Source organism: Pelodiscus sinensis, chromosome 23, assembly GCF_049634645.1.
Source record: "Pelodiscus sinensis isolate JC-2024 chromosome 23, ASM4963464v1, whole genome shotgun sequence".
Taxonomy (NCBI): domain Eukaryota; kingdom Metazoa; phylum Chordata; order Testudines; family Trionychidae; genus Pelodiscus; species Pelodiscus sinensis.
Window position 1 is genome coordinate 7031035 of NC_134733.1, and position 26031 is coordinate 7057065.

The 26031-nt window shown below is 46.3% G+C and overlaps 1 protein-coding gene across 7 annotated transcripts in view; it reads left to right on the top strand.

The window, feature by feature from the left end:
• The window catches only part of PAX7 (paired box 7), a 177090-nt gene that overhangs the window by 144905 nt on the left and 6154 nt on the right, over positions 1-26031 (top strand). For 3 of the 7 annotated variants that reach the window (XM_075906838.1, XM_075906837.1, XM_075906840.1), the window contains exon 8: positions 19810-20056. In XM_075906838.1, the coding sequence (XP_075762953.1) occupies positions 19810-20056 (247 nt within the window). Of the gene's footprint in view, positions 1-19809; positions 20057-23721; positions 24123-26031 lie in introns of those variants that run through there. The other 4 variants (XM_075906834.1, XM_075906836.1, XM_075906833.1 and 1 more) reach the window with 4 other exon arrangements.

A 26031-nucleotide genomic window follows, 5' to 3' on the forward strand; every position in this document is an offset into this window, starting at 1 on the left:
TTGTGTGTCTTATTTTGAATTTAGGGTGCTGTGTAGATGCATCCGTAGTGCTAGTACCAATGAGAATTTTTTTGTAAAATTCTTCAAGCTAGACTAGGTGTCAGTGCATAAAGGTGAAACTACCGAGGCCATCTAACCAATGGGGTGATATTCATTGTGCAAATGGAGTGAAACACAGACAGTAAGCAAACAACCTAAAAGGTAAAACAAAAAAACTAAAACAAAAAAATCAAATTTTTCACATGATTCCACTGTTAACAATCTGTGATGTTAGTAAGAGCAGGCGGGATTTTAAAAAAAATGGTGCTTCACTAATTTGAAATTCTCTCAAAGGTACACTTTATAATCCACACACACAAAAATCGATGATCTCTGCCTATTCCTTTGCAAAGATTTAATAATAGCCATGGCTGTGAGGTCTCCTACCATGATTTCAAGATTTGCAATAATGCAGTATACTCTGAAAAACGATCAGTATTATTGTTTAAAATCCTAATATACTCTTGGAATAGCATCAGAAATAACCAAAACTGAACCACCGTTGGCAACAATGAGAAAAGTATCTGATGAAGTAACCCTGGCATTTTTTTATTGTGCTTGTTCTTTTACTTGCTGATTCACAACATTCAGCTATTTGCAACGATTATGCAGGTCACCACTGCCAGTTAGTGAGGTGTTGCTATGTGTGGATTATATCTGCTGTTATTGTCACCTGTCTTGGCCCCGTTAAAGCACGTTTACACCAACAGAGAACCTGGCACTGTGGTTTTGATAAACTCAGGGTGTCTTCTGCATAATATAGAACCAAAGCCTCAATTCAACCAAACATTTCAGCGAGTACTTATGTCTTTCCCTATTCTGCAAAAAAGCATTTAAGAACATGTTTAAACCCATTGACGTCCATTAAGCATGTGCCTAAAATTAAGCACATGCTTAGTGCTTTCCTGAAGCAGGATGAACTGCTGAATGGGTCTGGAGTCTTTTTACCAAAGATTTACGTAAAGAATCCAGGATTAGTTCCATTGATGATATTGTTATTCTACGGTGATATTTTTAGGACCAATTAGGGAAACATGACTAATTCAGATAAAAAGCCAACTGAGCTGCAGCTTCTCCTAAAATACAAGCTGAACTGAGTTTCAATGTCATTATTGTAAAACTTTGCTCAGCTTTTATTTTATTTTGTTCTTTCTTCCTCTTTTTCATTTTGTGCTTCCTTTTCTCAGCCAAAATATCAAGGGAAGCTGCTTCCCAAGGTACTCTCACCTCAAACTGAGGTCAGAAGAGCTATTGATCTTATGTTATAAAAAAGTTGTTCTCATGAGATTTCCAGCCCAATTACGCTCGCGGGTTGGAAGGTTCAGAGAAACAATGGATGCTTGTCTCAACTGAATCTGGAAACTTTTTGAGTTTTCTCATCATTTGTGCCAATAAGACTTTATAAAGTTGTCTGTGAGTCTATGATACTATTAACATATTGTAGTCATTCATTCCTGTCTGCAATATAAATCTTAGGAAAAGGGCAATGTTTTGAGTCAAAATCTGTATTAGGATAAAGCTGCAATTTGGAATTAAGATCCAATCAGACAGAGAGTTAGGATCAGAAATGTGTCAAAAATCTCGCCAGATTTCTAATGCTTTTGAGGAGTGGAACTCAGCTGATCACACTAGACTTCTGCCATTTTGGGATGAAATCCCATGAGGTTTGCCATCAGAATTGTAACTGGAAAACTCTTCTTCCCCCATTTCCAGCATAACCCCAAAACCACTAAGGACAGATTTAAGAGCTAAAACTGAATCCAACCCCTCCTAAAATGTAAAGCATAACTAAAGCTTAAGCTCTTCAGATCTGGGACTTTCTGTGTTTTATGACTTGTACAATGCTGAAGCACATTAAATAATAATAAATAAATCCACAGGAGCTCAGTTTCAGGGTTCTTTTCTCTGGCCCCTCTCTAATAACGATACACTCAAGCAGAGAGAAGGAAAAACTGCACATTATAACTGCAACTGGGTAGGGAAAGGGACTGTGAGATTTAAAAAAAAAAAAACGCTAGCCAGACAGGACTAAGGTATCAGTTAAGATCATCACTCTGTCCTTTTCCTACAGTGGTATCTTCGTCCCAGAGAAATGTTAGGGTCAGGTCCGTAGTGTGTGCAAATTGACAGAGCCCCCTTGTCTTGAATATCCTGAGAACCCGTCTGAGCTCGGGGCGTGTATTTTGATTTAGAGATGGATGGGGAGTGTCGATCACCGTTGTGCCTTTGAAAATCTTTCCCTCAAATCTTTGTTTCGGCCTTGAGCAGCGGAGAAGACCATAGAAACCAATGCATAGGGCTGGGAGGTTGCACAAGCCACTTCCATTGGATTCATGGCTTGTCTTGCAGGAGAGGAGGGAAGGACACTTGATTTTAAAACTCATCCTGGCTGCAGGTTCCCAAGACCCCAAAATTCTCTCAAGTTGCTACGAGTTCATTAGGGAGAATAAGCTGAAAAGGAGCCCGCCTTAAACACACAAAGATGGGAAACCAAGAGAGCAAATGAGCAGGCAGCGGCAGTGTGAGACGCTGCTAATTTTCCCTTTCTTTCATTCTTTTGCCAGGCTGAGTTATTAAATGTTTGGTTTGAGTCTAGCTAGCATTGCAGTTGCTGAACTTATCGGGGTTATTTCATCTCCCCATGACCTCTCCGTATTTACGATGGGGACCCTGAAGGCATTGGCTTGACTTAACTGGTGTATCTTACAGTGCAGTTAAGCCGGGCCTTAACTGATTACAGCCCTCGATTGATCAGAGGGGGAGAGAGAGGAGTTCTAGAGCAGATACGCAGGGCTATCAGTGCACCAGGCAGCTTTGCCTGAGGCTGGGATATGCCACTCGGGGGACTCTTTGTAGTGCAGCTTCCTTTCACATTTAGAGATGCTTCTCTCCACACTCCTGAAAAAAAAGAGAGTGAAGCGGAGAGGGGAGGTGTGGGGAGGACTCAAAGGATCTCAGGAAATCTTGTTTGGAAGCAATAAGTCAGCACCCACACTCTATTACCAGTGTCCGCGGGGGGTTGTGATAGTGAGTGAGCACATATCGGCTTAGCTGAGAATTGAAAAAAAAATTGAGAGAGGAAAAGATGGCAAGGGAGGGAGAAGACAGGAGACACCTCTGTGAATTTTGGTTTGGTTTTGTTAATCTCTGGTATGGAACTGATGATAGGAGCGTTCTCGGGAGTTGAATGACAGAAGAAGTTTATAAAACAGGTTAATTTGTGCGACTTAGCCATGCTGTTTGAGCTCTTCCTTCAGACATTATTCATATCAGGCCGACATACCATAACAGATTTAGTAGTTAGCTTTTTTTTTTTTTTTTTTTTTTTTTGTCCCTTGGCATTGTAAATCTCTTGCCAACTCCTTTCTTTCCAGCCCTTAATACCAGCCATATTTCAGAGATCACCCCAAGATGAACAAACAGGTGCAGAAAATAAGAACCATTTGATCTCCAAACCCTTGCCGGTCTCTAAAACCAAACCCAAATTGAACCCTTTTGAAGGTTCTGAAATGTTTGGGGGTCCTTGCTTTTCTTTGTCGGGAATCTCTGCTTTTGCATCCCAGATGATCCTGTGAGCGCGGAAATGCCACAAGCAAGACTGTTCACCAGACAGCTGTCTTCTGATTGGAACCTGGAAATAATTACATTAATAAGTAATCATTTAATGGATAAAGTGCCTAAACTGTTAGCCTAGCTCAGGAGATGTCAAACTTTTCCATAGACATCTTAACAAAGAGATGGTCCTATGGACAACTCTACTCCCACTCTGTCCCTGCTATGATCAATGGATTTACACTGATGTAAAACCAGTGTTAGTGGAGAATCAGAGCCATTATCTTTGTTCTGTATTCGGAGAATGCATCCCAGGGCAGAGGAATACAGGCAGTCCCCGGGTTACGTACAAGATAGGGACTGTAGGTTTGTTCTTAAGTTGAATTTGTATGCAAGTCGGAACTGGTACATATTGTAGGGGAAATTCTAGACAAACATTTCTCCAGAGCTCAGTTTTATTCTCCCACACCTCACTTCCCTCAGTCCTTTATTCTCAAGCTGAGGGGTCTGCTGAGAGAAGCCGCTCCACGTCTCCCTGGTCTGCTCGGGCGGGGGGGGGGGGGCACTAGTTTCGCGTCTCCCTGGTCTGCTGAGGGGAAACAGCTAGAGCGGGGTTGCCTCACCCCGTTTGTAAGTAGGGATCCGATGTAAGTCGGATCCATGTAACCCGGGGACTGCCTGTATACACATTCATTGATCTTTTGGTGTCAAGGAACCATTTGTATACATGTAACTATTCTTGAGGGCAAGATTTGCAGAAGTGAGTAGTGATTTTGGATGGCTGAACCAGAAACACCATAAAGAAACTTCAGGGGGTAGCCGAGTTAGTCTGTTACAGCAAAAAACAACAAATGGTCTGGTAGCATTTTATAGACTAACAAAACATGTAGATGGTATCATGAGCTTTTGTGGGCACAGCCCACTTCTTCAGATGACCGGAGTTATGAGTAAGGGATTTGAAAAGTCGAAATAGGTAACTTGATTTTCAGAGAGAGAATTATTTCAGGTATCTCAATTTGGGTGCCAAAATATCTGGTCACTTTTGAATTTCTTGGCCTGTATTTCTTCCATCTCCAGGATTTAATTATCATAAATCCATACGCACATAACTGAAATCTCCCTTTACCTTAGCTAATGTGCTCTAGCATCTTTGTCTCACCATGTGCAAAAGTTGAGTCTACTACTATTGCTGACACAATAGATTTGGTCCTTTTGCTCAAAAAATAGAGACTCATGCTTCTAGATATGAAGGTTTGGGATACAAGCCCCATATGTAACAATGCTCCTGGAAATTACTGTTAAGCTGCAAGAAGATTCCCGATACCTCTTCTTGCTTTCTTAGGGACTCGTACTGCAAGGAGATACCCATTCTGTTTTCCAAACTGTCTGGCTGTGTTTACATTGGCAAGATTTTGTGCAAAAACTTGCCGCCTGTCTACACTGGCCGCGAGTTCTTGTGCAAGAACACTGACATTCTAATGTAAGAAATCAGTGCTTCTTGTGCAAGAACTATGATGCTCCTACTCAGGAATAAGCCCTCTTGCGCAAGTGTTCTTGCGCAAGAGGCCAGTGTAGACAGGCAACATGAATTTCTTGCGCATGAAAGCCCAATGGCTAAAATGGCCATCAGAGCTTTCTTGCGCAAGAGAGCGTCTACACTGGCATGGATGCTTTTGTGCAAAAGCACATCTCTTGCGCAAAAGCACACGCCAGTGTAGACGCTCTCTTGTGCAAATACTTTAACGCAAAAACTCTTGCATTAAAAGTATTTGCGCAAAATCTTGCCAATGTAGACGTAGCCTCTGGGCCTAAGTAATTCATCTTACCCTCATAGCTAAGACCCACCTTTAAATAGTTTAGAAACTTTTCTCTGGGCCATCTCCATAATTTGTACATCTCTACAGAAGCAGGGTGCCCAAACCAAGAGGCAATTCTCCGCATGGAACCTCATGCTAGCCTTGAACAATCAGGTAATGACTTCCCATTGCCTTGTTTCTAATGCCTAGAACCTTATTGGCTTTCTTTGCTGCAAGCGATCATTATATTCCCAGCTTTGTGCCATTCCCAACTGGAATCCATAAGTCCCTTTCATTGTCAGTATATGCCAATTCATCATCCATCGGTGAATAGGTCAGCTGAGGCTTTTTAGAACCAAAAATAAAATTGTTCATGTGCATTTCACCCCTAAAATGTTCCCCTTTTGTATTTATATAATTCTGAAGGCACTTTCAGCCACTGGTGGTGTTAATGGTATTTCTGATTTTATTGCTACCTGGCAAATGGCGCCACACCTAAGGCCCTACGAGAAAAGGGAGACCACATAGTCTCATAGCATAGCACTGAAACGGGAGTCAGGAGTCACATGTTCTGTCCCAAGCTCTGTCCGTGACTCATGGCATGACTTGAGCATGATCTCTCTGTGCATGTTTTTACATCAGAACGATACTTGCCCTTTTGTGGAAAACTCTTTGAAATCTGCAAATGGAATCCAAAGATGTGTTATCTGCAGGCATCTGAGAGCTCCTCTAGAGACCTCACTGCAACCCAGTGCTATTTGCAATAACCAACTCTGGCGTCTCTCCATTCAATATATACTTATCCAATCTAGATACTCGACTTTCAAAAAGATGTTGGCTAGTATAACAATCAAACCTTGTTGCAGCACTTCATCCAAATCTGTAATAAACCCTGGATAGATAATATTTTATCCATTCCCTTACTTATCAGTTGCCTGACTGGCCTCTTGTGGAGCACAAATTATCCAATTTTTGCAAGACTCTGTTGATTCCCATTCTCTTCAGCCCTAGCCACCATGCTCTTATCCCATACCGATGGTTTCATGATAAATGTCTACATCGATTAGAGCCCATTCCACCAAGCAGTCATAGATTCCAGGGGTGAAATCTTGCCCCCCTGAAGTCAAAGCTGAAACTTTCATTGACTTCCCTGGGGCCAGGATTTCACCCTAGATATTGAAAACCTCCTTAAGAGCTTGATTGCATTTACATAACATAAATCACCAGAAATAAAACACGCTTTTCTAGGAAAATATATTTGGGCCTGTTCCTGCTCCCGCTGATTCCACTGGGCAATGGAGAATGGAGATTCTCCAGTCTGCCATGCTGATTGCGTGCCCACATCACTCAACCACAGTCTATGGAGTAAAGATGGTGTAACAGAGAGAATCAGACCCACTATGCTCTAAGGCAGCGGTCACCAACCAGTAGATTGGGATCTGCTGGTAGATTTTGGAGCCTCTGACAGGTGATCCTGTCTAGTTTGGCCAAGAGGTTATTAAGCCCACTACTTCAGCTGCCCTCTTCCCGAGACTGTTGCACATCTCCTGCCTTTTGCCTTGGAGCTGTCCCCTCAGGAGCATCTGCTTTCTGTGTAGGGTAGGGGAGACAGAGAAGGGATACTGATATCAAGGTGCCCCCTCTCTCACCCTGTATCCTATCTCTACAGAACAGAGAGGGGGCACAACAGGGCTTGGGATGGAGTTTGCTGGCTGCTTTTGGGAGTGGTGCAGGGCCAGGACAGGGGTGACCCTGCATTAGCCCCACTGCTCCACCACCCAGGAGCCATCGGATGTCAGCAGGGCCCAACTGGTGCCCACATCCCAAAACCCAATCTCAGTCATGAACCCCCTCCTGTACCCCAAATCCATGCCCTAGTACTGAGCACCCCTGCATCCAACCACCCTCCCAGAGACTGCACCTAGAACCCGCTCTGATACCCCAATGGCCTGCCCAAGCTCAGCTCAGAGCCCCTCGTGTACTCCAGATCTCTTAATCCAAGACCAGAGCCTGCACCCCAACATGCTGCCCTGCCTGGTGAAAGAGAGGGAGGGAGGATGGAGTGAGCAGGGGTGGGGCCTCAGAGAAGGAGTACAAAGGAGGCGGGGCAAGGGTATTTGGGTTTGAGGTAGATTGCAGATTGCACTTAAATTCAAAAAGTGATCTCATGCTTAAAACGGTTGGAGACCCCTGCTCTAAGGCATGGCAAGGTGGAATGACAAGACTAGAGTCTCCTCTTACTGACTCCAGAGTAAATCAAGAGTTACTCTGTTGAAAATCCAGTTTAAGAGAACTAGATCTGTAGACACTATAATTTCACGGGGCGCTAGCGTTAGACGAAATCACCTATGATCACTTGATCAGACCTTTTTCAACTTGCAGATAAATATGAGCTCTTATCCAGTCCTCTGCTGCCATGCTTCACTGCAAGGATATATTTAATTTTTACACGTGACTGGTTTCAGTACTCTTTTCAGAATTCCTTAAGTATGCTAGGATACAACTCATCTAGGCCTGGTATTTTTAGAAATTCAATATTAAGTGCCTAGTTTTGTAAGTAAAGTGTTAGTGACTGAGATATAGTCATCTTATTTCTCTACCCAAGGGTACATTTGGTTATACTCAACTTTCTCTAATGCGGGGACCTTCTGGTCTCCATATAATCTATCTATAACTTTATTTGTCTTCTCCCGAGTCTTTCATCAGTCCTACACTAACCTTTCCCCTCTGCTACGGTTTAATGTAGCTTTTAAATAATCTGTTCTCTCACTAAAAACACCAGGATGGCCTTACAAGGTCATACCCAGTGCTTTTTTTGTAAGAAAAAAGGTGCTGGTACTCCAGGAGAAAAGTTGTTGAACAACAGAAAAAAAAAAGCTGCACCAGTGACCTAAATGCTGTCACGGCCCCTTTAAGAGCCACATATCAGGAGCCCAGCGGCCCCAGGGAAAGAGGTGCGTACCATCACAAAAAAAGCACTGGTTATACCCGTGATCCATCTAGCCCAGTGTCCTATGTTCTGACGGAGGCCAATGGTTTCAGAGGAAATGAACAGAAAAGGGCAATCGTTGAGTGATCTAGCCTGGGTTGTTTAATCCCAGAATCTGTCTGTCTGAGGCTTAACAACCAGAGCATGGGGTTTATGTCCCTGGCCATCTTGACTAACAGCCATTGATGGACTTTTCCTCCATGAACTTATTTCATTTTTTTTTGAACCCCATTATATTTTTAATCTCTGTGCCACTGAGATATATAAAAGGCATTGATATGAAAAAGGAGTAGGGGCTTTGTTCAGTAGGTGAGCGATGTGAAATAAGGTGAAAGGATCTCAAATTCAAAACGGGAAATATTAAGTTAGGTATAAATAAAACATCTCGGAAATGACTTGTTGAGCAGAGAATGCATTTCCAAAAGCAGGAACCGCTTCACTTCTAATGATAGTGAGACTCTGCTCCTCATCTTGGTATTTAGAACAGAGGAGGAACTGTTCCGTGCAGGTAGAAAGACTAGAGGAACTGATATATTTCCCAGAACACACGTAGGCTCTGTCAACTTTTTCCTCTTTGGACAACGTTTGCAAATTCAAGTGAAGCTAAAGGAAAGAAGTTTAGAAGTGTCACCACAGAAGTTAAATTGGATTGTTCCCTACAAGGAACCTTCTAGTGTTTTGTCCAACCTAGTTTTAAATGTTCCAAGGTATAGGGTTTCCATTCTTTCCAAAGTGATGGGTTTTCCACTTCATCCTTTGGTGGACAATTCCGTGGCCCAAACAATAAACTCAGTAACAGGATGTTCTACCTAAAGTTTCCCCTTTTTACTGCCTTCCCATTACTCCAAGTTGCACTCTGTCATACAACCTTATGTAAGATTTTGGTTTTGTTGAGTTGACACGCCCAATATTTGTAGGTTGTTATGTCCTTCCTTTATTGATTATTTAGCCAAGCTATGTATATTGAGGCCCACATTTTCTAAGGTAGCCTTGGGTTTTGGATGCCTTAAGATGTCTGAAGATGGACAGCCAAGAACTGAGACACTCCGACTCACTTGAGAAACTATTAGCTTTTAGCTCAGTTCTCCTTTTCTCAAGAACCAATCCTTCCAGCATCCTGTTCATTTTTGTTTGAACCCCTTGCAACTTCTATCTTCCTGGTGATAATGTGTCCAGAAATAAATGCAATGTCACCTTCCTGCTTCATGATGTGAAGCCTCTGTAAATGCACCTAAAATTATATTAACCTTCCTTGCTCTCCTTCCCCTGGGTATCAAAATAATAATAATAATAATAATAATAATAATAACCATCTCTATGCCTACAACCAGTAAAGATTTACTTTTAAGGAATGATCATATGTTACAGTTGTTTGCCATTGGTTATTCGAATCCAGTGCCACTGGTGTCTTTTCTCTCTAGTCCTGGTATCTTGCTCATCTACTCTTGGCATCACAGCAGTCTAGCCATCTGTTTAGCAATCTGCTTTTCAGAAACCTCACACTTAGATAAATATGAAGATAGTCAACTGAGAACGTACAAGATTCATGGATGGGATATGATCAGTCACCGTGTGACTAATGAGGAGACATCCTTCTTCCCGATAGCTCTATCTCCCTGCAGTGAGTCATCTCTTACTTATCTATCGGCCTGCTGCTGTTTGGTGTCACCATTTGAATGTATACAAGTTGTTTCCAGATGTTTGTGTGTCTAGGAGAGGCATTGTAGCAGCCGTGATTTTGGCAACCAGGGGGCAGAAAAACAACTGAGGGCTGGGATTGCCGTTTCTAGTGTTTGTTCTTCTGGAAATAATGTTACAAACCATGACACCTTGCTGAAGGGAGAGCAGGGGCACCAGGTCTGTCCATAGGAGTCTAACTCTGCAGTAACAACAACAGTCATATGCACCAATATAGCAAATTTCATCCCTGGATCTATTATTATTCTCACTCGTAAAAGATGCAGAGAAGTTGACTTTAGCAAAGCTTTTGATGCGGTCTCCCACAATATTCTTGCCAGCAAGTTAAGGAAGTATGGATTGGATAAATGGACTGTAAGATGGATAGAAAGCTGGCTAGACTGTGGGCCCAATGGGTAGTGATCAACGACTCAATGTCTGGTTGGTGGTCGGTTTCAAGTGGAGTGCCCCAGGGGTCGGTTCTGGGGCCGGTTTTGTTCAACATCTTTATTAATGACCTGGATGAGGGGATGAATTGCACTGTCAGCAAGTTTGTGGATGACACTCAGCTAGGGCGAGAGGTAGATATGTTGGAAGGCAGGGATAAGGTCCAGAGTGACCTAGAGAAATTGGAGGATTGGGTGAAAAGAAATCTGATGAGGTTCAACAAGGACAAGTGCAGAATCCTGCACTTGGGACAGATGAATCCCAAGCATTGTTACAGGCTAGGGATCGACTGGCTAAGTAGCAGTTCAGCAGAAAAGGGTCTGGGGATTACAGTGGATGAGAAGCTGGATATGAGTCAACAGTGTTATTGGCAGGTTAAAGCAGATAAAATATATGGACAGGTAAGTCACAGTTTGTAACTCCAAATGGTACCCAGATTGTCTCTGGAGATTTCTGTCTTGGATCTGGTACATTTCCCAGTAAGAGTCCAAACAGTTCAGAGATGAAGAATCATTCTTTGAATCCATACATTTTCTTACAGGAAACAAGCTGACAGGGTCACTATGCACATGAGCTTTTCTTTTGAAAAAAGAGAGTGAGGAGTGCTTGACTTCCGATCACTCACAGTGACCACTTGCTTTGAAATTATTTATTTTCTGCTAGTGTTCTTCATTGGCATTCTACAAGGTTTCTTTCTCCTGTGATGGGTTATTTAGTTACAGGGGTATATCCAACATAAATATTTGTGACTACTTTATAACTGGATATAGACTAAGTGAAAATGTGCCAGTAATATCCCATTAGTTTTCATGAAATTTAAACACCAAATATACTCTGATACATTTAACAAGCACTGATCTAGACTGTGCTAACTAAGCCTCAGTGGGAGTACTGTCTCCAATTCTGAGCATCACATTTCAGGAAAGATGTGGACAAATTGGAGAAGGTCTGGAGAAGAGCAACAAAAATTATTAAAGGTCTAGAAAACATGAGGCATGAGGGAAGATTGAAATAATTGGGCTTGTTTAGTCTGGAGATGAGAAGACTCGGGCAGTGTAGACATAGCCTGACAGGGGACACAATAACAGCTTTCAAGTACCTAAAAGGTTGTTACAAGGAGAAGGGAGAACAAACTATTCTCCTTAACCTTTGAAGATAGGATAATAAGCCATGGGCATATATTGCAGCATAGGCGGTTTAGGTTGAACATTAGGAAAAACTTCCTAACAGGGTGATTAAGCACTAGAATAAATTGCCCAGGGAGGTTGTGGAGTCTCCATCATTGGAGATTTTTAAGAGCAGGTTAGACAAACACCTGTCAGGGATGGGCTTGGTCCTGCCGTGAGTTTAGGGGACTGGGCTTGATGGCCTCTTGAGGTTTCTTCCCGTTCTGTGATTCTATGATTCTAATACACCAGTGCATTGGCCTGGGGCTGGCCCTTGATGGGGAGAGGGGGCAAAGAAGACAGTTGCCCCGGAGCCCAGTGATTCAGAGCTACTGTGGTAGTGGCAGCAGCTGGAGCTCTTGGCCCGTCAAATCGCCACAGAAGCGCTATGTGGCACACTCCGTGTGGTTCTGAGGGTTGGCTTCCCCTGGCCCCGCCCCTTCCACCCAAGGCCCCGCCCCTTCTGGGAGCATGGAACCGCCCCCGCCCTCCCACCTTGCCGGGGGCCTGAAGAAGCTGTTGGCTCCCCTGGCCTGGGGCTTGAGCGTGCTCTGCCAATGTCCCAGTGGCCGTTGCCAGAGACAAAGTGCAGAACTAGATGGAGTGACAGCCAGCAGGGTGTTGACAGTCCCTTCCATCCCTATGTCCTCCAGACCAGCTCTTAGAAAGGCCCTGGGTAGTGACACTAGGCAGCCCAGGGGGTGAGTCCCCAGTGAGGAGTCCCCTTCACATTCACTGCAGCCTGTCTCCTCTCCAGAGCGAGTGGGCACATCCTGCTTGTTTTCGTGTGTGTTGTTTTTGTGCTCCCTTTCCACACCGAGTGAGGCTGGTCCTGCTACCTGGCCCGTCCCCATCTTGGCAAAGGGCTGCTGGGGTCAAGCAGAGAATAACAAGAGAGGGCCAAAAGCAACGGCTCCAGCTTTGGGGTGCGGCAGTGGCCTCTGGAGTTCGCTTTTGAGAGGGGATATTGGGGGGTTGTCTTCCTTTGCATTTCTACTGATTGCTGAACTTGTGTAATATTCTCTCCCTTTCCCCCCTCCACTCTCTTGTGTATAAAAAAATCACCCCATCATTTCACTGCCACTCAAGCGCCTTTCCCCCAACACGCCCTCCTCCTCCTCCCCTGCCCCACACTCCCTTCCCCACCATCTCCAAACCTAAAAATCTGGAGCTCTGATTGCAGAGATTGAGGCTCCTAATTGCACTTCGCTTTCCAAAGCCGCATTCGTTTATCATAAAGGGTGCACATTTCCCCTGCTACCGTTTCCACGGCCAGAGGCCCTGAGGGCCAGCTCAGAAATGGAGGGAATTAATTACATTTTTTTAACTCCCCTTCTTTTAAAGTACAGGAGAGAGTGATGAAACGTCCCGGGGGGAGGGGAACTGGGGGACTGCAAAATGATGGAGGGGAGCGGCAGGAAAGGAGGGGCCTATTATTTCATCCATTTTACCTCAGCCTACCCCCCCCCCCAACTCACTGAGAGCCTCCTTTCCCCCATGACGAGCAGGCTCCTAAAAGGGTGGAAATGAGGCCAAGGGCTCAGAGCACCATAGCTCTTATTGACTTGCCCTTAAGTGCAAGCTCACACCACGCCTGTGACTGATTCGGGGCAGCAGCAAAGGAAAAGGAGATTGTGGGGGTGAGACAAGGGAGAGAATTGACAAGGAGGAGGGGAAGGGATAGCCGCCATGGCCATGATTGACAGGTAACAGATTCCCCGCCAGATAAAGCCTAACAGATGTGGAGGGGTATTGATTTTTCGTTAGCGATGGTAATGCACCAAGAAGTAATAAATTAGAGGAAAGCAAGGTCAAAAACGGAAAGGTAAAAGGACTTTGCATTCTTAAGGAGGGGATGACTCCATCTGCCCTCAACTTCCCCAAGTTCAAAAGGTTGCTGGAAAACAAGTTGCACCAGTTGGAGCGAAATGCCGGAGAGCGCTCACTAGCCTGCCCCACGCTGGGAGACCTCTTCTTCAGCCCCTCTTGTGCCAGGGTGGCTGGTGTCAGCTGGGGTATAAGAATCCAGGGTCCATTCTTGCCGTTTCTATTACAATAGCATCTAGAGGTGAGCTAGGGATCCCACTGGGCTCGGGTGGCGCAATCGTACAGGAGGAGAAAATCCCTGCCCCAACAAGCTCTAAATAGACAAGCCAGACCAAAAAAGCATCTTACAACCAGAGAAGCATAGAGTAGGGAGGTTAAGAGACTTGCCCAAGCTCACAGACAGAGCTGTTAGTACCAGCCCAGTACCTGAACCACACCACCAGCCTTCTTCCCTTAGAGCCACATTGGAGCATCCATCTGGAATACCACGGCTGTCTGCTTGGTGTTCTTTGCCTAAGAAAGGGATGGGCAATCATTTTTGATGGAGGACCACCCCAAGAATTTGGTAGGTGGTCAAGGGCCGCACTCATCCATGATATGAGGAGGGAGGTGCAGGGTCTGGGATGGAAGTTGGGTGCAGAAGGGAGCCTGGGGTAGGGGACTGGGGAGCAGGAGGGATGTGGTGTCTGGGATGGAGTTTGGGTGAAAAGGAGGATAGTGACCTGGAGCAGGGGATTGGGATGCAGGAGAGGGTGCAGGTTCTGGGAGGGGGTATGGGTGCAGGAAAGGATTTTGACCTGTAGGAGGGGATGCAAGGTCTGGGAGGGATTTGTGACCTAGGGCAGGGGTACAGAGGTTTGGGTTATAATCCCAGGGCAGAAGGGGGTTGTGGCCTGGGGCAGGGGACTGGGGTGCGGGATCTGGGAGGGGGTCTGGGTACAAGAGAGGGGGTGTTGAGGGTTTGGAGGGTGACCTGGTGCAGGAGTGCAGGAGTGGGAGCAGAGGGTTTGGGGCATAGGAGGGGCTGAGGTGCCGGATGCAGGCTCTGTCTGAGAGGTGCTTACCTAGGTAGCTCCCAGCCAGCAGCCCAGGAGGATCCCACGCTCACACACACCGCTCAAAGCAGCCAGCTGTGAGCCACGAGCCCTGGGGGGAAGGTACTCTGTGCACTACCTGCCCCACAAACACAACCCAAAGAGCTCCCATTGGCCAGTTTCCATGGAGCTATGGACCAGCTCTGTTGCATTGGAGGGCCAGATCTTGCCCACAAGCCATATTTTGCCTGCCCCTGGTCTAAATGTATAGATCTACAACAAGAATCCACATAGAATCATAGAACACTAGAACTGGAAGGGACCTCCATCATCTACACCAAGCACCATCTAGACCATCCCTGAGAGATGTCCGTCTAACCTGCTCTTAAATATCTCCAGTGATGGAGATTCCACAATCACGGTTCAGGGCACAGAGCTTCAGAATTTTGCTCCTGTCTCCTTTAGATGCTGATATGCTGAGCCTCTTGGTTTCTAATATAACAATAAGTGCACTTCTGTGCCATAGCATCTTACGTCCTAAGATCTCAGAGCTCTTTAGAGGCACGCACTAACTCAGCCTCTCCACGCCCTTGTGAGATAGCAGCAATCCCATTTTGCAATGGGAAACTTGTAGAGAACTTAAGTGGCTTTCCCAAGGTCTTCCAGAGAGTTGGTAGCAGAGCTGGGAATAGAGCACGGAGGCCCTGTCTTCAGCTGCATGAAACGCAGCTGTTGCTTTTGCAAGGATGTAACTGGCATCCCCTTTGAACGAATGGGCACACTGGGTCAGACCAAAGGTCCATCTAGCCCAGAGTCCTGTCTGCCGATAGTGGCCAGGTGCCCCAGAGGGAATGAACAGAGCAGGGAATCAAGTGATCCCTCCCCTGTCGCCCATTCCCAGTCCTGACAAACAGAGGCTAGGGACACCATTCCTGCCATCCTGGCTAATAGCCATTGATGGATTCTATCTTCCACGTATGTATCTAGCATGGCCTTCTCATGCTACCAGAGGGCAAATGAGGATCAGCCCTTTAGTTTCACTCTACAGTTTTGAAAGCTCATCCAATTCCTCATGATTGCAACATGAAACGTCTCTGAATTTATACTTGTACAGCACTGGACAGCTCACTCAGGAGCGTAAGAGGAAAGCAAAGGAAATGATGGTTTGGCTTAGCTGAGCTGTTGCATTCCGCAAATAATTAACAGCAGCCGTTTGTGTGAGAGAGTTGTGGATTTAAAGCACCTGATCTGAGTCATGAATTGAATTTAAGATCTCAGTCTGGCCCCACATGTGCCTGGGACAGGTGCTCTAGATGTAGGTATAGCCAAGTTGCTTGCTTCACTGATGAACAATTCCTTCTGAAGCAGCTCACCTATGTAGCTCCTGCCAGATGGTGTGAAAGCAGGTGACATTAGACGAGGGGTAGCAAACTGCCAGCCTGACCCTGACCACCAGGGATATTTATGTGGCTTGCTTGACCTATTCAGAGTCTGCTTACAGCAGAATCTTAGTGCCTGTTTCAAGGGAAAAAGCAAGTTCCTGACTCTTGTGATGGCAAAGAATACTTCCAAATATGAGCTGAAGGAAAACCAGAGCAATGTTACCTTCCTGCGTCTTCACAGAGCCTGCAACAGTAGCTCAGAGAGGTGTAAAATCCTCGGGCCCCTATAAATCTCATTAGACAGGTCAAACAAAAAAGCTCACACTTTAAAGTCAAGATGAGCTACTGCCTAGCTGATCATGCTCGCAGCTGGAGTGTGGAAGGGGGAAGGAGAGAAGTCCCAGGTGGTTGGAAACAGGCGCGGTACAGAAATGTAGAGGGGAGGAGCCGAGGAGAGAGACAGAGAGGAAGAAGGGGAGAAAGGAGGTTGGGGAAAGAAGAAAAAGGAGGGGCAGACACAGAAGTGGCCCAAAAGGAGACTTATTTTTCTATAGTGAGGGATTCATTAGTAACTACAAGTTCAGTGAGCAGTTAAAGGCCTGATTCTCTCCTGGATCCCATTTCACTGCTCAAGGTAGAATTTGGCCCATTCTCCCACAAGAGTTTCCCACCACTGCCCCTCCCATCCTCTGAAAGCAGCTGAGTTCCCAAAGACAGGTAGAGTTCTGGGGTCAGGGAGGAGTTAGGGCTCTCTGCTAGCCATATTGGAGCAGAGGTGATAGAAACCTCTGGGATCCTGGGGTAAAGAGCCCCCTATTCTGAACTGTACCTGGAATCGGAGGCTGCAGCATGCACCTGGAGCCAGAGGGACAGAAAGGTTCAGTGGCATTGGAAAGGGTTCAGAAAAGGGCAACAAAAATTATTAGGACATTGGAGCAGGTCCCCTATGAAGACAGATTAAAAAGACTTGGACTTTTCAGCTTAGAAAAAAGGAGAATAAGGGGGGATAGGATAGAGGTCTATAAAATTATGACTGGTGTGGAAAAAGTGAATAAGGAAAAGTTATTTACTCATTCCCATGATATAAGAACTAGGGGTCACCAAATTAAATTAATAGGCAGCAGGTTTAAAAGAAACAAAAGGAAGTTTTTCTTCACTCAGTGCACAGTCAACCTGTGGAACTCCTTGCCAGAGGATGCAGTGAAGGCTAGAACTTTAACAGGGTTCAAAAAAGAGCTAGATAGATTCATGGAGGTTAGTTCCATCACCGGCTATTAGTCAGGATGGGTTGGAATGGTGTCCCTAGCCTCTGTTTCTCTGGAAGTGGGAGACAGAGGAGGAATCTCGTGAGGCTTACCTGTTGTGTTCCCTTCCTCTGGGGCATCCAGTAGTAGCCCCTGTTGGCAGACAGGATACTGGGCTAGATGGACCTTTAGTTTGACCCAGTCTGGCCGTTCTTATGTTCTTATGAAAGCTTAGGCCTAAGAATATTAGAATTTCAATTCTGGCCTAGCTCAGTGTTTGGCCTAGTCCAGCAACCTGTCCCCAGTACCAGCCAAGTCACAGGGAGGTGCAAGAAACTCTGCAGCAGCCTTTATGGGATACATGCCCTGCTCCCAGAGGAATTTCCCTGCTAATCCCCAACAACTAGAGACGGGCCTCAGCCATGAAGCAGGAGGGTTTATGTCCCTTCCAAAAAATGTTGTGGATAAAGATGGTGAAGATCTCAATGACACATAGAGCATCCAGAGTAAAATGGCAGATGGCTCCATACAGTATGTGCAGGGCTTAGTATAGAATAGATAGTGCTTCCTTCTGCTGGCTTTATGATGCTGGAGCGTTCCCTGGTTCAAACGGCCAGGGTGGAAATAATGAGCCAGGAAGAGGAGGCTCTCTGAACCCCCAGCCCAGTAAACCCCAGGGATCAAGATTATACTGATTTTCCAGCTGATAAGCTAACACCCTCTCCAATTCCCCCTCACCTCCTTCTCCAGTGGGCTCCAGCCGTTGCTGATCTATGAACCCAGCATTCCGACACAGCTCTGAGACAGGACTCACCCTGTCGAAGTCCGGAGGGGACACCACGTTAAGGGAAAAGATCTTAGCTGGACTCCTAAGTCCTTCCGGGAGAGGCGGAGGGGGAAAAGCAAATGTCAGCCCACCCCCCATCCTTCAGGATAAGCTCCTGACTTAGGGAGGGGAAGGGGGTGGAAGGGAGGAGGGTGATGGGGTTGAGTGGAGAGGGAAATAGCTGTTCTATGGAATCTCCCCTTGTGTCATTCCGAAGAATGAGTCCTCTGCACAATAACTCACCAGGCCGCCGGCAGGGGATAAAGGGCTCACTCTGCCACTCGCTGGGCTGCAAATATTTTCAATTTGCCACTTTAATTGATGTCAATAAGGTTATGCTAAATTGGGAGATTTTCAACATTTCTGCTTTCGAGCGTCACGCTGGCCTCCCGAGATGACCGCCGGCCTCCCGGCGAGCGGCCAGCACAAACACCGCACGCCCGCCCTTCCCCGGTGACAAGCGACGAGACCCGCCTAAACGTGTCAGTCGTCTCTCCTCCCCCCCGCCCCCGCTCCTCATCCGGGCTCCCAGCCTGCAGACACTCGCGCCCGTGCGTCACTTTACATGAGTCACCGGGCGGATTTCAGGACAACGGCACGCGGTGGTAAAGTGAAGCAGGTGCACAAGGTTTTTCAGGATCGGGGCCCCACTTCCCAGTCCTAGAGGCAGATTGACCCGGTTGGCTTTACAGAGGGGGTCTCTTTGAACAGGCATTTTCTCCATCCAATCAACTAAGGGTGTTTATGGCCCCACAGAGGTTTATGGGTAGCCTTCATTGCATTTTACTATCAAATGTATAACACTGAGAGGGGCTGGACTAGTCACAACAATTTAACCCCCATTGCCTCGCCTGGGCTCCTGAGGAAGGAGAGGGTTTTCCCAGCTGGAGTCAAAACAGGGAGGTGATTATTCAGATCTGGTTCAGATGGGGGCCCAGGATCACGGAAATCTCATGAGAACAACTGATCTGCATTCTACCTTTATTTCACTCTATTCTCCAGGACTTTCAATCTGGCACCATCTGGCAAACGTATGTAACTCACACACCTAGTGTGGGTCACTGTCCCATGCAGTGGCACTTAGACCACAGCAACAGATAAGACCAAGAGACCTCTACAGCAGGGGCTGGGAGCCAGCTGGCTTTTAGCTCAGAGGGTAGAGGCTCCTATACTAAGTTCTAGAGGTCCCGGGTTCAAATCTTCCTGGTGTTGGTTACAAGTGGGGACTTGTCCGGAATCTCAACTGGGTCTTGCAAGCTCAGGGACATGCTTCCTCACCTGGGGGAAGTATGTAACCCACACACCTAGGCTATGTCTACACTTGCAGCTTCTTACGTGAGTAATATGCAAATAAGGCTACGCATGGAATATCGCCCAGCCTCATTTGCATACCTAATGAGCCACCATTTTTTTCAGAAGAGGCTCTTGTGCAAGAAGGAGCATCTACACTGCCCCTTGCGCAAGAAAAGCCCTCTTGCGCAATGCCGTTACACCTATTACTTGACAGGAAGAACGGCATTGCGCAAGAAGGGGCAGTATAGACAAGAGGCAAGAGCCTCTTCTGAAAAAAATGGTGGCTCATTAGCTATGCAAATGAGGCTCGGCAATATTCCACGCTTAGCCTCATTTGCATATTACTCGCACAAGAAGCCGCGAGTGTAGACATAGCCCTACTGTGGTTCACTGTCCCATGCAGTGGCACGGTAACGATTACGAGTTAGCCACCCCATTTATTGGCTGGCCCTAGACCACTTGAAGGCAGATCCAGCGATGTTTAAGCACACGCTCTTCCTGAGCCCATGCACATGCTTTCCCCCTTTGCTTCCCCAGGTGATGAGTATCCTGAGCAACCCGAGCGGGGTTCCGCCGCAGCCCCAGGCTGACTTCTCCATCTCGCCCCTCCATGGTGGTTTGGACACCACCAACTCCATCTCTGCCAGCTGCAGCCAGCGGAGCGACTCTATCAAGTCCGTTGACAGCCTCCCCACCTCGCAGTCCTACTGCCCTCCCACCTACAGCACCACTGGTTATAGTGTGGACCCTGTGGCCAGCTACCAGTATGGACAGTATGGACAAAGTGAGTATCGCTCCCACCAGAGTTGGCTGTACTTAAGCAGAGTTAGGTGCAAGGGGAGCTGGGATAGAGCAACCAGCAGCCAGATGCGGGATTGGCTTTGCCCTCAGGAAAGGATGCCCATGAATGTCTGTACAGAGAATTAATCTCTAGGGAATGACCCACCAGACACCATCCTGCTCTGTCTGTGCTCAGTACAGGGTCGCCCGCTTGCCATCTATTGGAAAAGTTGGGATGAAAGACATTAAATAGAAATGTTTATCTTGTGGGAGGAAGAAGGGTACCTCCAGGATCCCTCTGCTTCCCCATCTCCTACTCCTGCACCCTAAAAGGTCCGACCTCATAGTGACCCTGCTTCTGTCCAAGGAGAGTGAGCCATGACTCCCTGTAGAGTCCATCAGTGCAGCTCTTCAGGGATATAAAACAACTTGTACTTGCCTTCCTGTCCTCCATGTGCTGTGTTCCTAAGTCTCTGCTGCTCTTCCGTGGAGGCTTCCTTGCAAAAACACCTGTTTCCAACCCCCCTGGGGCTTCCCTCCTACCCCCTTCCACATTCCAGCTGCTGACATGATCAGCGATACAGTAGCTTGCCATAAAATGTCAGTTTGGTTTGACTAAATGAGATTTAGAGAGGACCAAGGATTTTACACCTCTCTGAGCCATTGTTTCAGGCCCTATGAAACCACAGGAAGGTAACATTGCTCTGGTTTTCCTTCAGTTCCTGTTTGGAAATGCTCTTCACCTTCACGAGGGTCAGGAACTTGCTTTTCCCCTGAATTCAGATTTCATTTAAAGCAGAATCTCAGCATCTGTTTAAAGTCATGCAAGCTACATAAACTACCAAGGGTTCCACTAGGTAGATGCTTCAGGTGACACACCCTCTCAGCTTTGGGGCTTTGTTAAACAGAGGAGACTCATGCCAGACACACACAGGTGGATACGTGGCCTCTGCTATTACACACGCAGACCTATTGGGAACGGAATCCAAGCAGCAAAGAAACAAAAACTAAACCAAATGAGCTTCTCTAGCCCTTTTATTTGAACTCCGTTCCATGCCAGCAGGTCCACAACGTGTGGGTAGGTTCTGGAATTTCACAGGCATAGGAATTATTGTTTTTATTCCCTCCAGGATAGGAATGGTTGGATGGTTGAATGAATGGAGGAAATATGCCTTTCCCAACATTCAGAAATTGTTGACTGGGAATGGGAAGTGATTGTCTAGGAGGGAGTACTGCTGAAAGGAGTTTAGGGGTCATAGTGGACCACCAGTTAAACATGAGTGTGACACTGTTACAAAAAAAGCAAACATGATTCTGGGATGCATTAACAGGAATGTTGTGAGCAAGACACGAGAAATCATTCTTCCACTCTATACTGCACTCATTAGGCCTCTTTTGGAGTATTGTGTCCCGTTCTGGGTACCACATTTCAAGAAAGTTGTGGAGAAATTGGAGAAAGTCCAGAGAAGAGCAATAAAAATGAGAAAAGGTCTAGAAAGCATGAGCTATGAAGGGAGACTGAAAGAACTGGGCTTGTTTAGTTTGGAAAAGAGAAGGCTGAGAGGGGACATGAGAGCAATTTTCAAGAATCTAAAAGGGTGTTAGAAGGAGGAGGGAGAAAAATTGTTCTCCTTGGCCTCTGAGAATAGGACAAGAAGCAATGGGCTTAAAGTGAAGCAAGGGAGGTTTAGTTTAGACATTAGGAAAAACTTCCTACCTGTCAGGGTGGTTAAACACTGGAATAAATTGCCTAGGGAGGTTGTGGAATCTCCATCACTGGAGATATTTAAGAACAGGTTAGACAGACACCTGTCAGGGATGATCTAGATGGTGCTTGGTCCTGCCATGAGGGCAGGGGACTGAACTTGATGACCTCTCGAGGTCCCTTTCAGTTGTAGGATTTGAGGGAAAAACAGTTCTGATGTTACTACCACACTGTCTCCAGATTCTGCTGAAACATTCCTTCCTGAAGTCTCCTTCTAGAAATATTGGCTCAGCAGATCCTGGGAAATCACCATCCAATGGTTGAGACAAAGGTCTTTTGAAATCCACGCTGACGGGGTGAAATTGCCAGGCACGTGTGTGTTTCACAAGTGACATATCCAGGAGTCCTTGTGGAACTAAAGTGGTCATTCCAAGTCTGGTGCCAGTTCCAAACCTTAGTGCTTCACAGCTACTGGGCTTTTTATGCCACCACTTCCCTTGTGACCACGGCAGGTCAGGGCCATCAGATCTCACTTGTTGCCGCAAGAGAGTGTGGGGGCGGGGCAGGGGGAGGTTGCAGGGGGAAAGAGGTCCCAGCCACTCAAGAAGATTTTGTATCGGAGTCTAGTATCAGAGGGGTAGCCATGTTAGTCTGAATCTGCAAAAACAATGAGGAGTCCTGTGGCACCTTATAAACTAACAGGTTTATTGGAGCATAAGTTTTCATCGGCAAAGACCCACTTCGTCAGATGCATGTAAACTACAAAAGCTTATGCTCCAATAAATCTGTTAGTCTATAAGGTGCCACAGGATTCCTCGTTGTTATTGGAGTCTGTGGGTATCTCTACACTTGCACCCTAGTTCGACCTAGGGTGCAAGTGTAGACATACCCTGTGACTCTTGCAACTCGTGCTGAGCAACACTGAGGATTAGGATTCGTTTGGCAAAACCTCGTCAGCCCGGTTTTGGTTGTAGGAAAATTAGAGAGAGACCAGAATCAGGGTCCCGTGTGTGAACACACTCAAGCTTTAGAGACAGGTAGATCTGGAGCTAAACCCAGCTTTGATTTATTTGACATTGGACGGTTGGGAGATGGCGCATCCCTGAACCAAAACCAGTGTCAGGGAGTCTGAGCATCCAAGCCCAGAGTGTCAAGGGTCTGCCCCCTGAGCCCAGGCTCACTGAAATCATGTGGAATCTCTCAATGGACTTTGGATCAGGCCCAAAAGACAGCGGGTGGGAGGATCTGTTTCACCTCTAGAATGACTGGGTCACAAAAGCACTGGAGACCCGGCAGAGGGCTCACCTGCCGGTGTTAAACTAATAATAAGTGTGTGTTGTGAGAGAGTGACCCGCAATGGGTTAAAGGTGCATCCTCTTCCTCCCCTAACTCTCCAGCTTGCCTATGGCTTGTCCTCAGTGACCTTTCCTTCCATTCGGCCGTGGCTTTTTATTCCCCGCTCCGTCACAGCCCTTTAATGTCTTTAACTTCTATGGCTAAATAAGAACCGGCTGTGGCGGCAGACAGGATCAATAGCCACTTCCCCCTGGCCCCTCCTCTTTTTGTTTTTAGGGAGCTTGATCTGCGACCCCTTGACCCTCCCCTCACCTCTGGACGCAAGACTGGACACACGTGCTATTGATAAAAATCTTAAACAAATTCCAATACCATGTATTTCCAATAAAGATCCCTTCGGGCAGGACGTTAGTCACACCCCATGTGTGTTAAAAAAAAAGGAGGGGGGAGGAGGAGGAATAAAAGTTTAAAATAAGAAGGAGTTGAGAAAAGCCTCGAGGAAGATCAAAAAGGAGAGGAAAAGAGAAAGAAACACTTGTCTTGTGTTGCTGCAGGGATTCCTATTTGGGGTTCTCTGTGTCCGTGAAAACACCCTCTCCAGTCCCTGGATATTCTTTTATTTGTCTCCCCTTTTTTGTTTCTGTCTCGTGTCTCATTCTTTTCTGCAGAGGGTTTAGACTTTCATCCAATTTCAAAGTCCGGTTTTGAGCTTGCGGTTCAATCTATGGGACTCAATTTGCCGTGGGAACATTGTCCGGTTTATTTCAAGCAGAATCCAGGCTCCCAAACGTTCGGTGCCCAGCAAAAAATCTCATACTGTTAGACCAGAGGTGCCACGCTCTCCAGAGACATTCAGGTAGCCAGCCACAAAGGGTCCCTTCCTGTTCCTGAGGTGAAGGTATGGTGAGAAGTTTTTAACGTGCACACACACACACACACACACACACACACTGAATCCCCAATATGTCTTCCCATTGCTGGGAACTGGAATCACACACACACACACACACTGAATCCCCAGTATGTCTTCCAATTCCTTGGAACTGGAATCACACACACACACACACACACACACACACACACACACACACACACACACTGAATCTCCAGTATGTCTTCCCATTGCTGGGAACTGGAATCACACACACACACTGAATCCCCAGTATGTCTTCCAATTCCTTGGAACTGGAATCACACACACACACACACACACACACACACACACACACACACACACACACACACACACACACACACTGAATCTCCAGTATGTCTTCCCATTGCTGGGAACTGGAATCACTCACACACACTGAATCCCCAGTATGTCTTCCCATTGCTGGGAACTGGAATCACTCCCATTCAGATGAACAGTCTTGTAGATAAGGACCAGCAATGCCTATATGACACGCCTGCCTTTCAGCCGGTAGCTATGTTATGCCACTGTTGTGTGTGTTAAGATGAGATGTATCTGAAACTGCAAAATCCCTAAGTATATGCTGCCTTGTACAGGACCTGCTCAAAAATCCACGGATTTCAATAGGCCGTGGAGCAGGTTTACAGAGTACATGATCCATCTGTCTGAGCACATGCAATACCTGGCATAGTCAGCGAGGACTGTGAGTATACAGCACAATGCATACACGCATGCGCACACCTGTATGCTCCTTTTTGTTTTCATTTCCACACTATTAAATCAACACAACATGACTCTGATTTTTGGCAGCAAACCTTCCTAGGAGACCAGAATGAGACTGTTGGGTGGTTTTTACTGGTTGTTTGTTGGGTTTTTAATAATAATGCCACTGCATTTCTGTCACTAAGGGTGTGTGTACACAGCAAAGTTATTCCGAAATAACTATGCAAGCGTCTACACAGCAATTCTGTTATTTCAAGATAATTTTGAAATAACAGATGGCTTATTCTGAATTCTGTAAACCTCATTCTAAGAAGAATAGCGCCTATTTCAAAATAGGTATTTTGAAATAAGGTGTGTGTAGAAGCTCCACTTCTGATAATTCAAAATAGCCCCTTACAAGGAGTTATTCCTCCTGGGGCTCTTAATCGAGATAGCACGTCTACATTAGGGAAGCCTGCGTTGAACAAATTTTGAGGCTTCCTTGCAGTGTAGACGTGCTATTTCGAAATAAGCTATTTTGGAATAACTATTCCGGAATAGCTTATTCCAAAATAACTGTGCAGTGTGGACATAGCCTTAGTGAAGCCCAAGGAAGAGCAATTTCTGACCAACCTTTAGAACATACTAATTCCCCCAGAGAATTAATGTTCCCAGCTTGTCTGGCTTTCCCTCCCTCAGCAAGTCCGCCAGAGTCCGTGTCTTGCACAAATGTCCCCTTATGTGGGATATACATAAGGATGGATGCACAAAACCAGCATAGGCATAGACACAAATACTCTCCCAGCCCCATACCACAGCACCGCCAATTGTATGGGCAATATGGCCATGGGTCAGGTATGAATGTGGTCCACTAGCCCATCTCACATGCACACACCCACCAAGTACATCTGTGCCTCAGCACAACTATTAAGGGCTGAGCCTTAGGACCAAGCAAACTAGTTTCATGGGAATCTCGTTCTTCCAGAATCTTCCACGCGTCTTCATCCACCCCACATTTCTCAGGCTGTTGGTCCCGTCAGACTGGCCACTTCAGAGACTGAACTCCCTCATAGGCCTCAGGCTGCCCCTCACACCTCAGTGTAACGTCACCCTGTGCCGGAGTCCATTTGCCGCTTCCGTGTACCAAGCTATGAACGTTCACACATAGAGGCTCTGTCCCAGCCGGTGTGGAGCAGGGGTGCCAGATTAATGCGGTCCTTGCAGTTCCCAGAGGCCGGAGCCACGCTAATGATGCCGGTGATGGAACGCAGAAGCGTGAAAGGAATTCTAATAGATATGACAAGTCTAATAAGAATTTGTCTCTGGAAGGGACCCCCTTTGGGGCAGGCATCTGACAAGATGT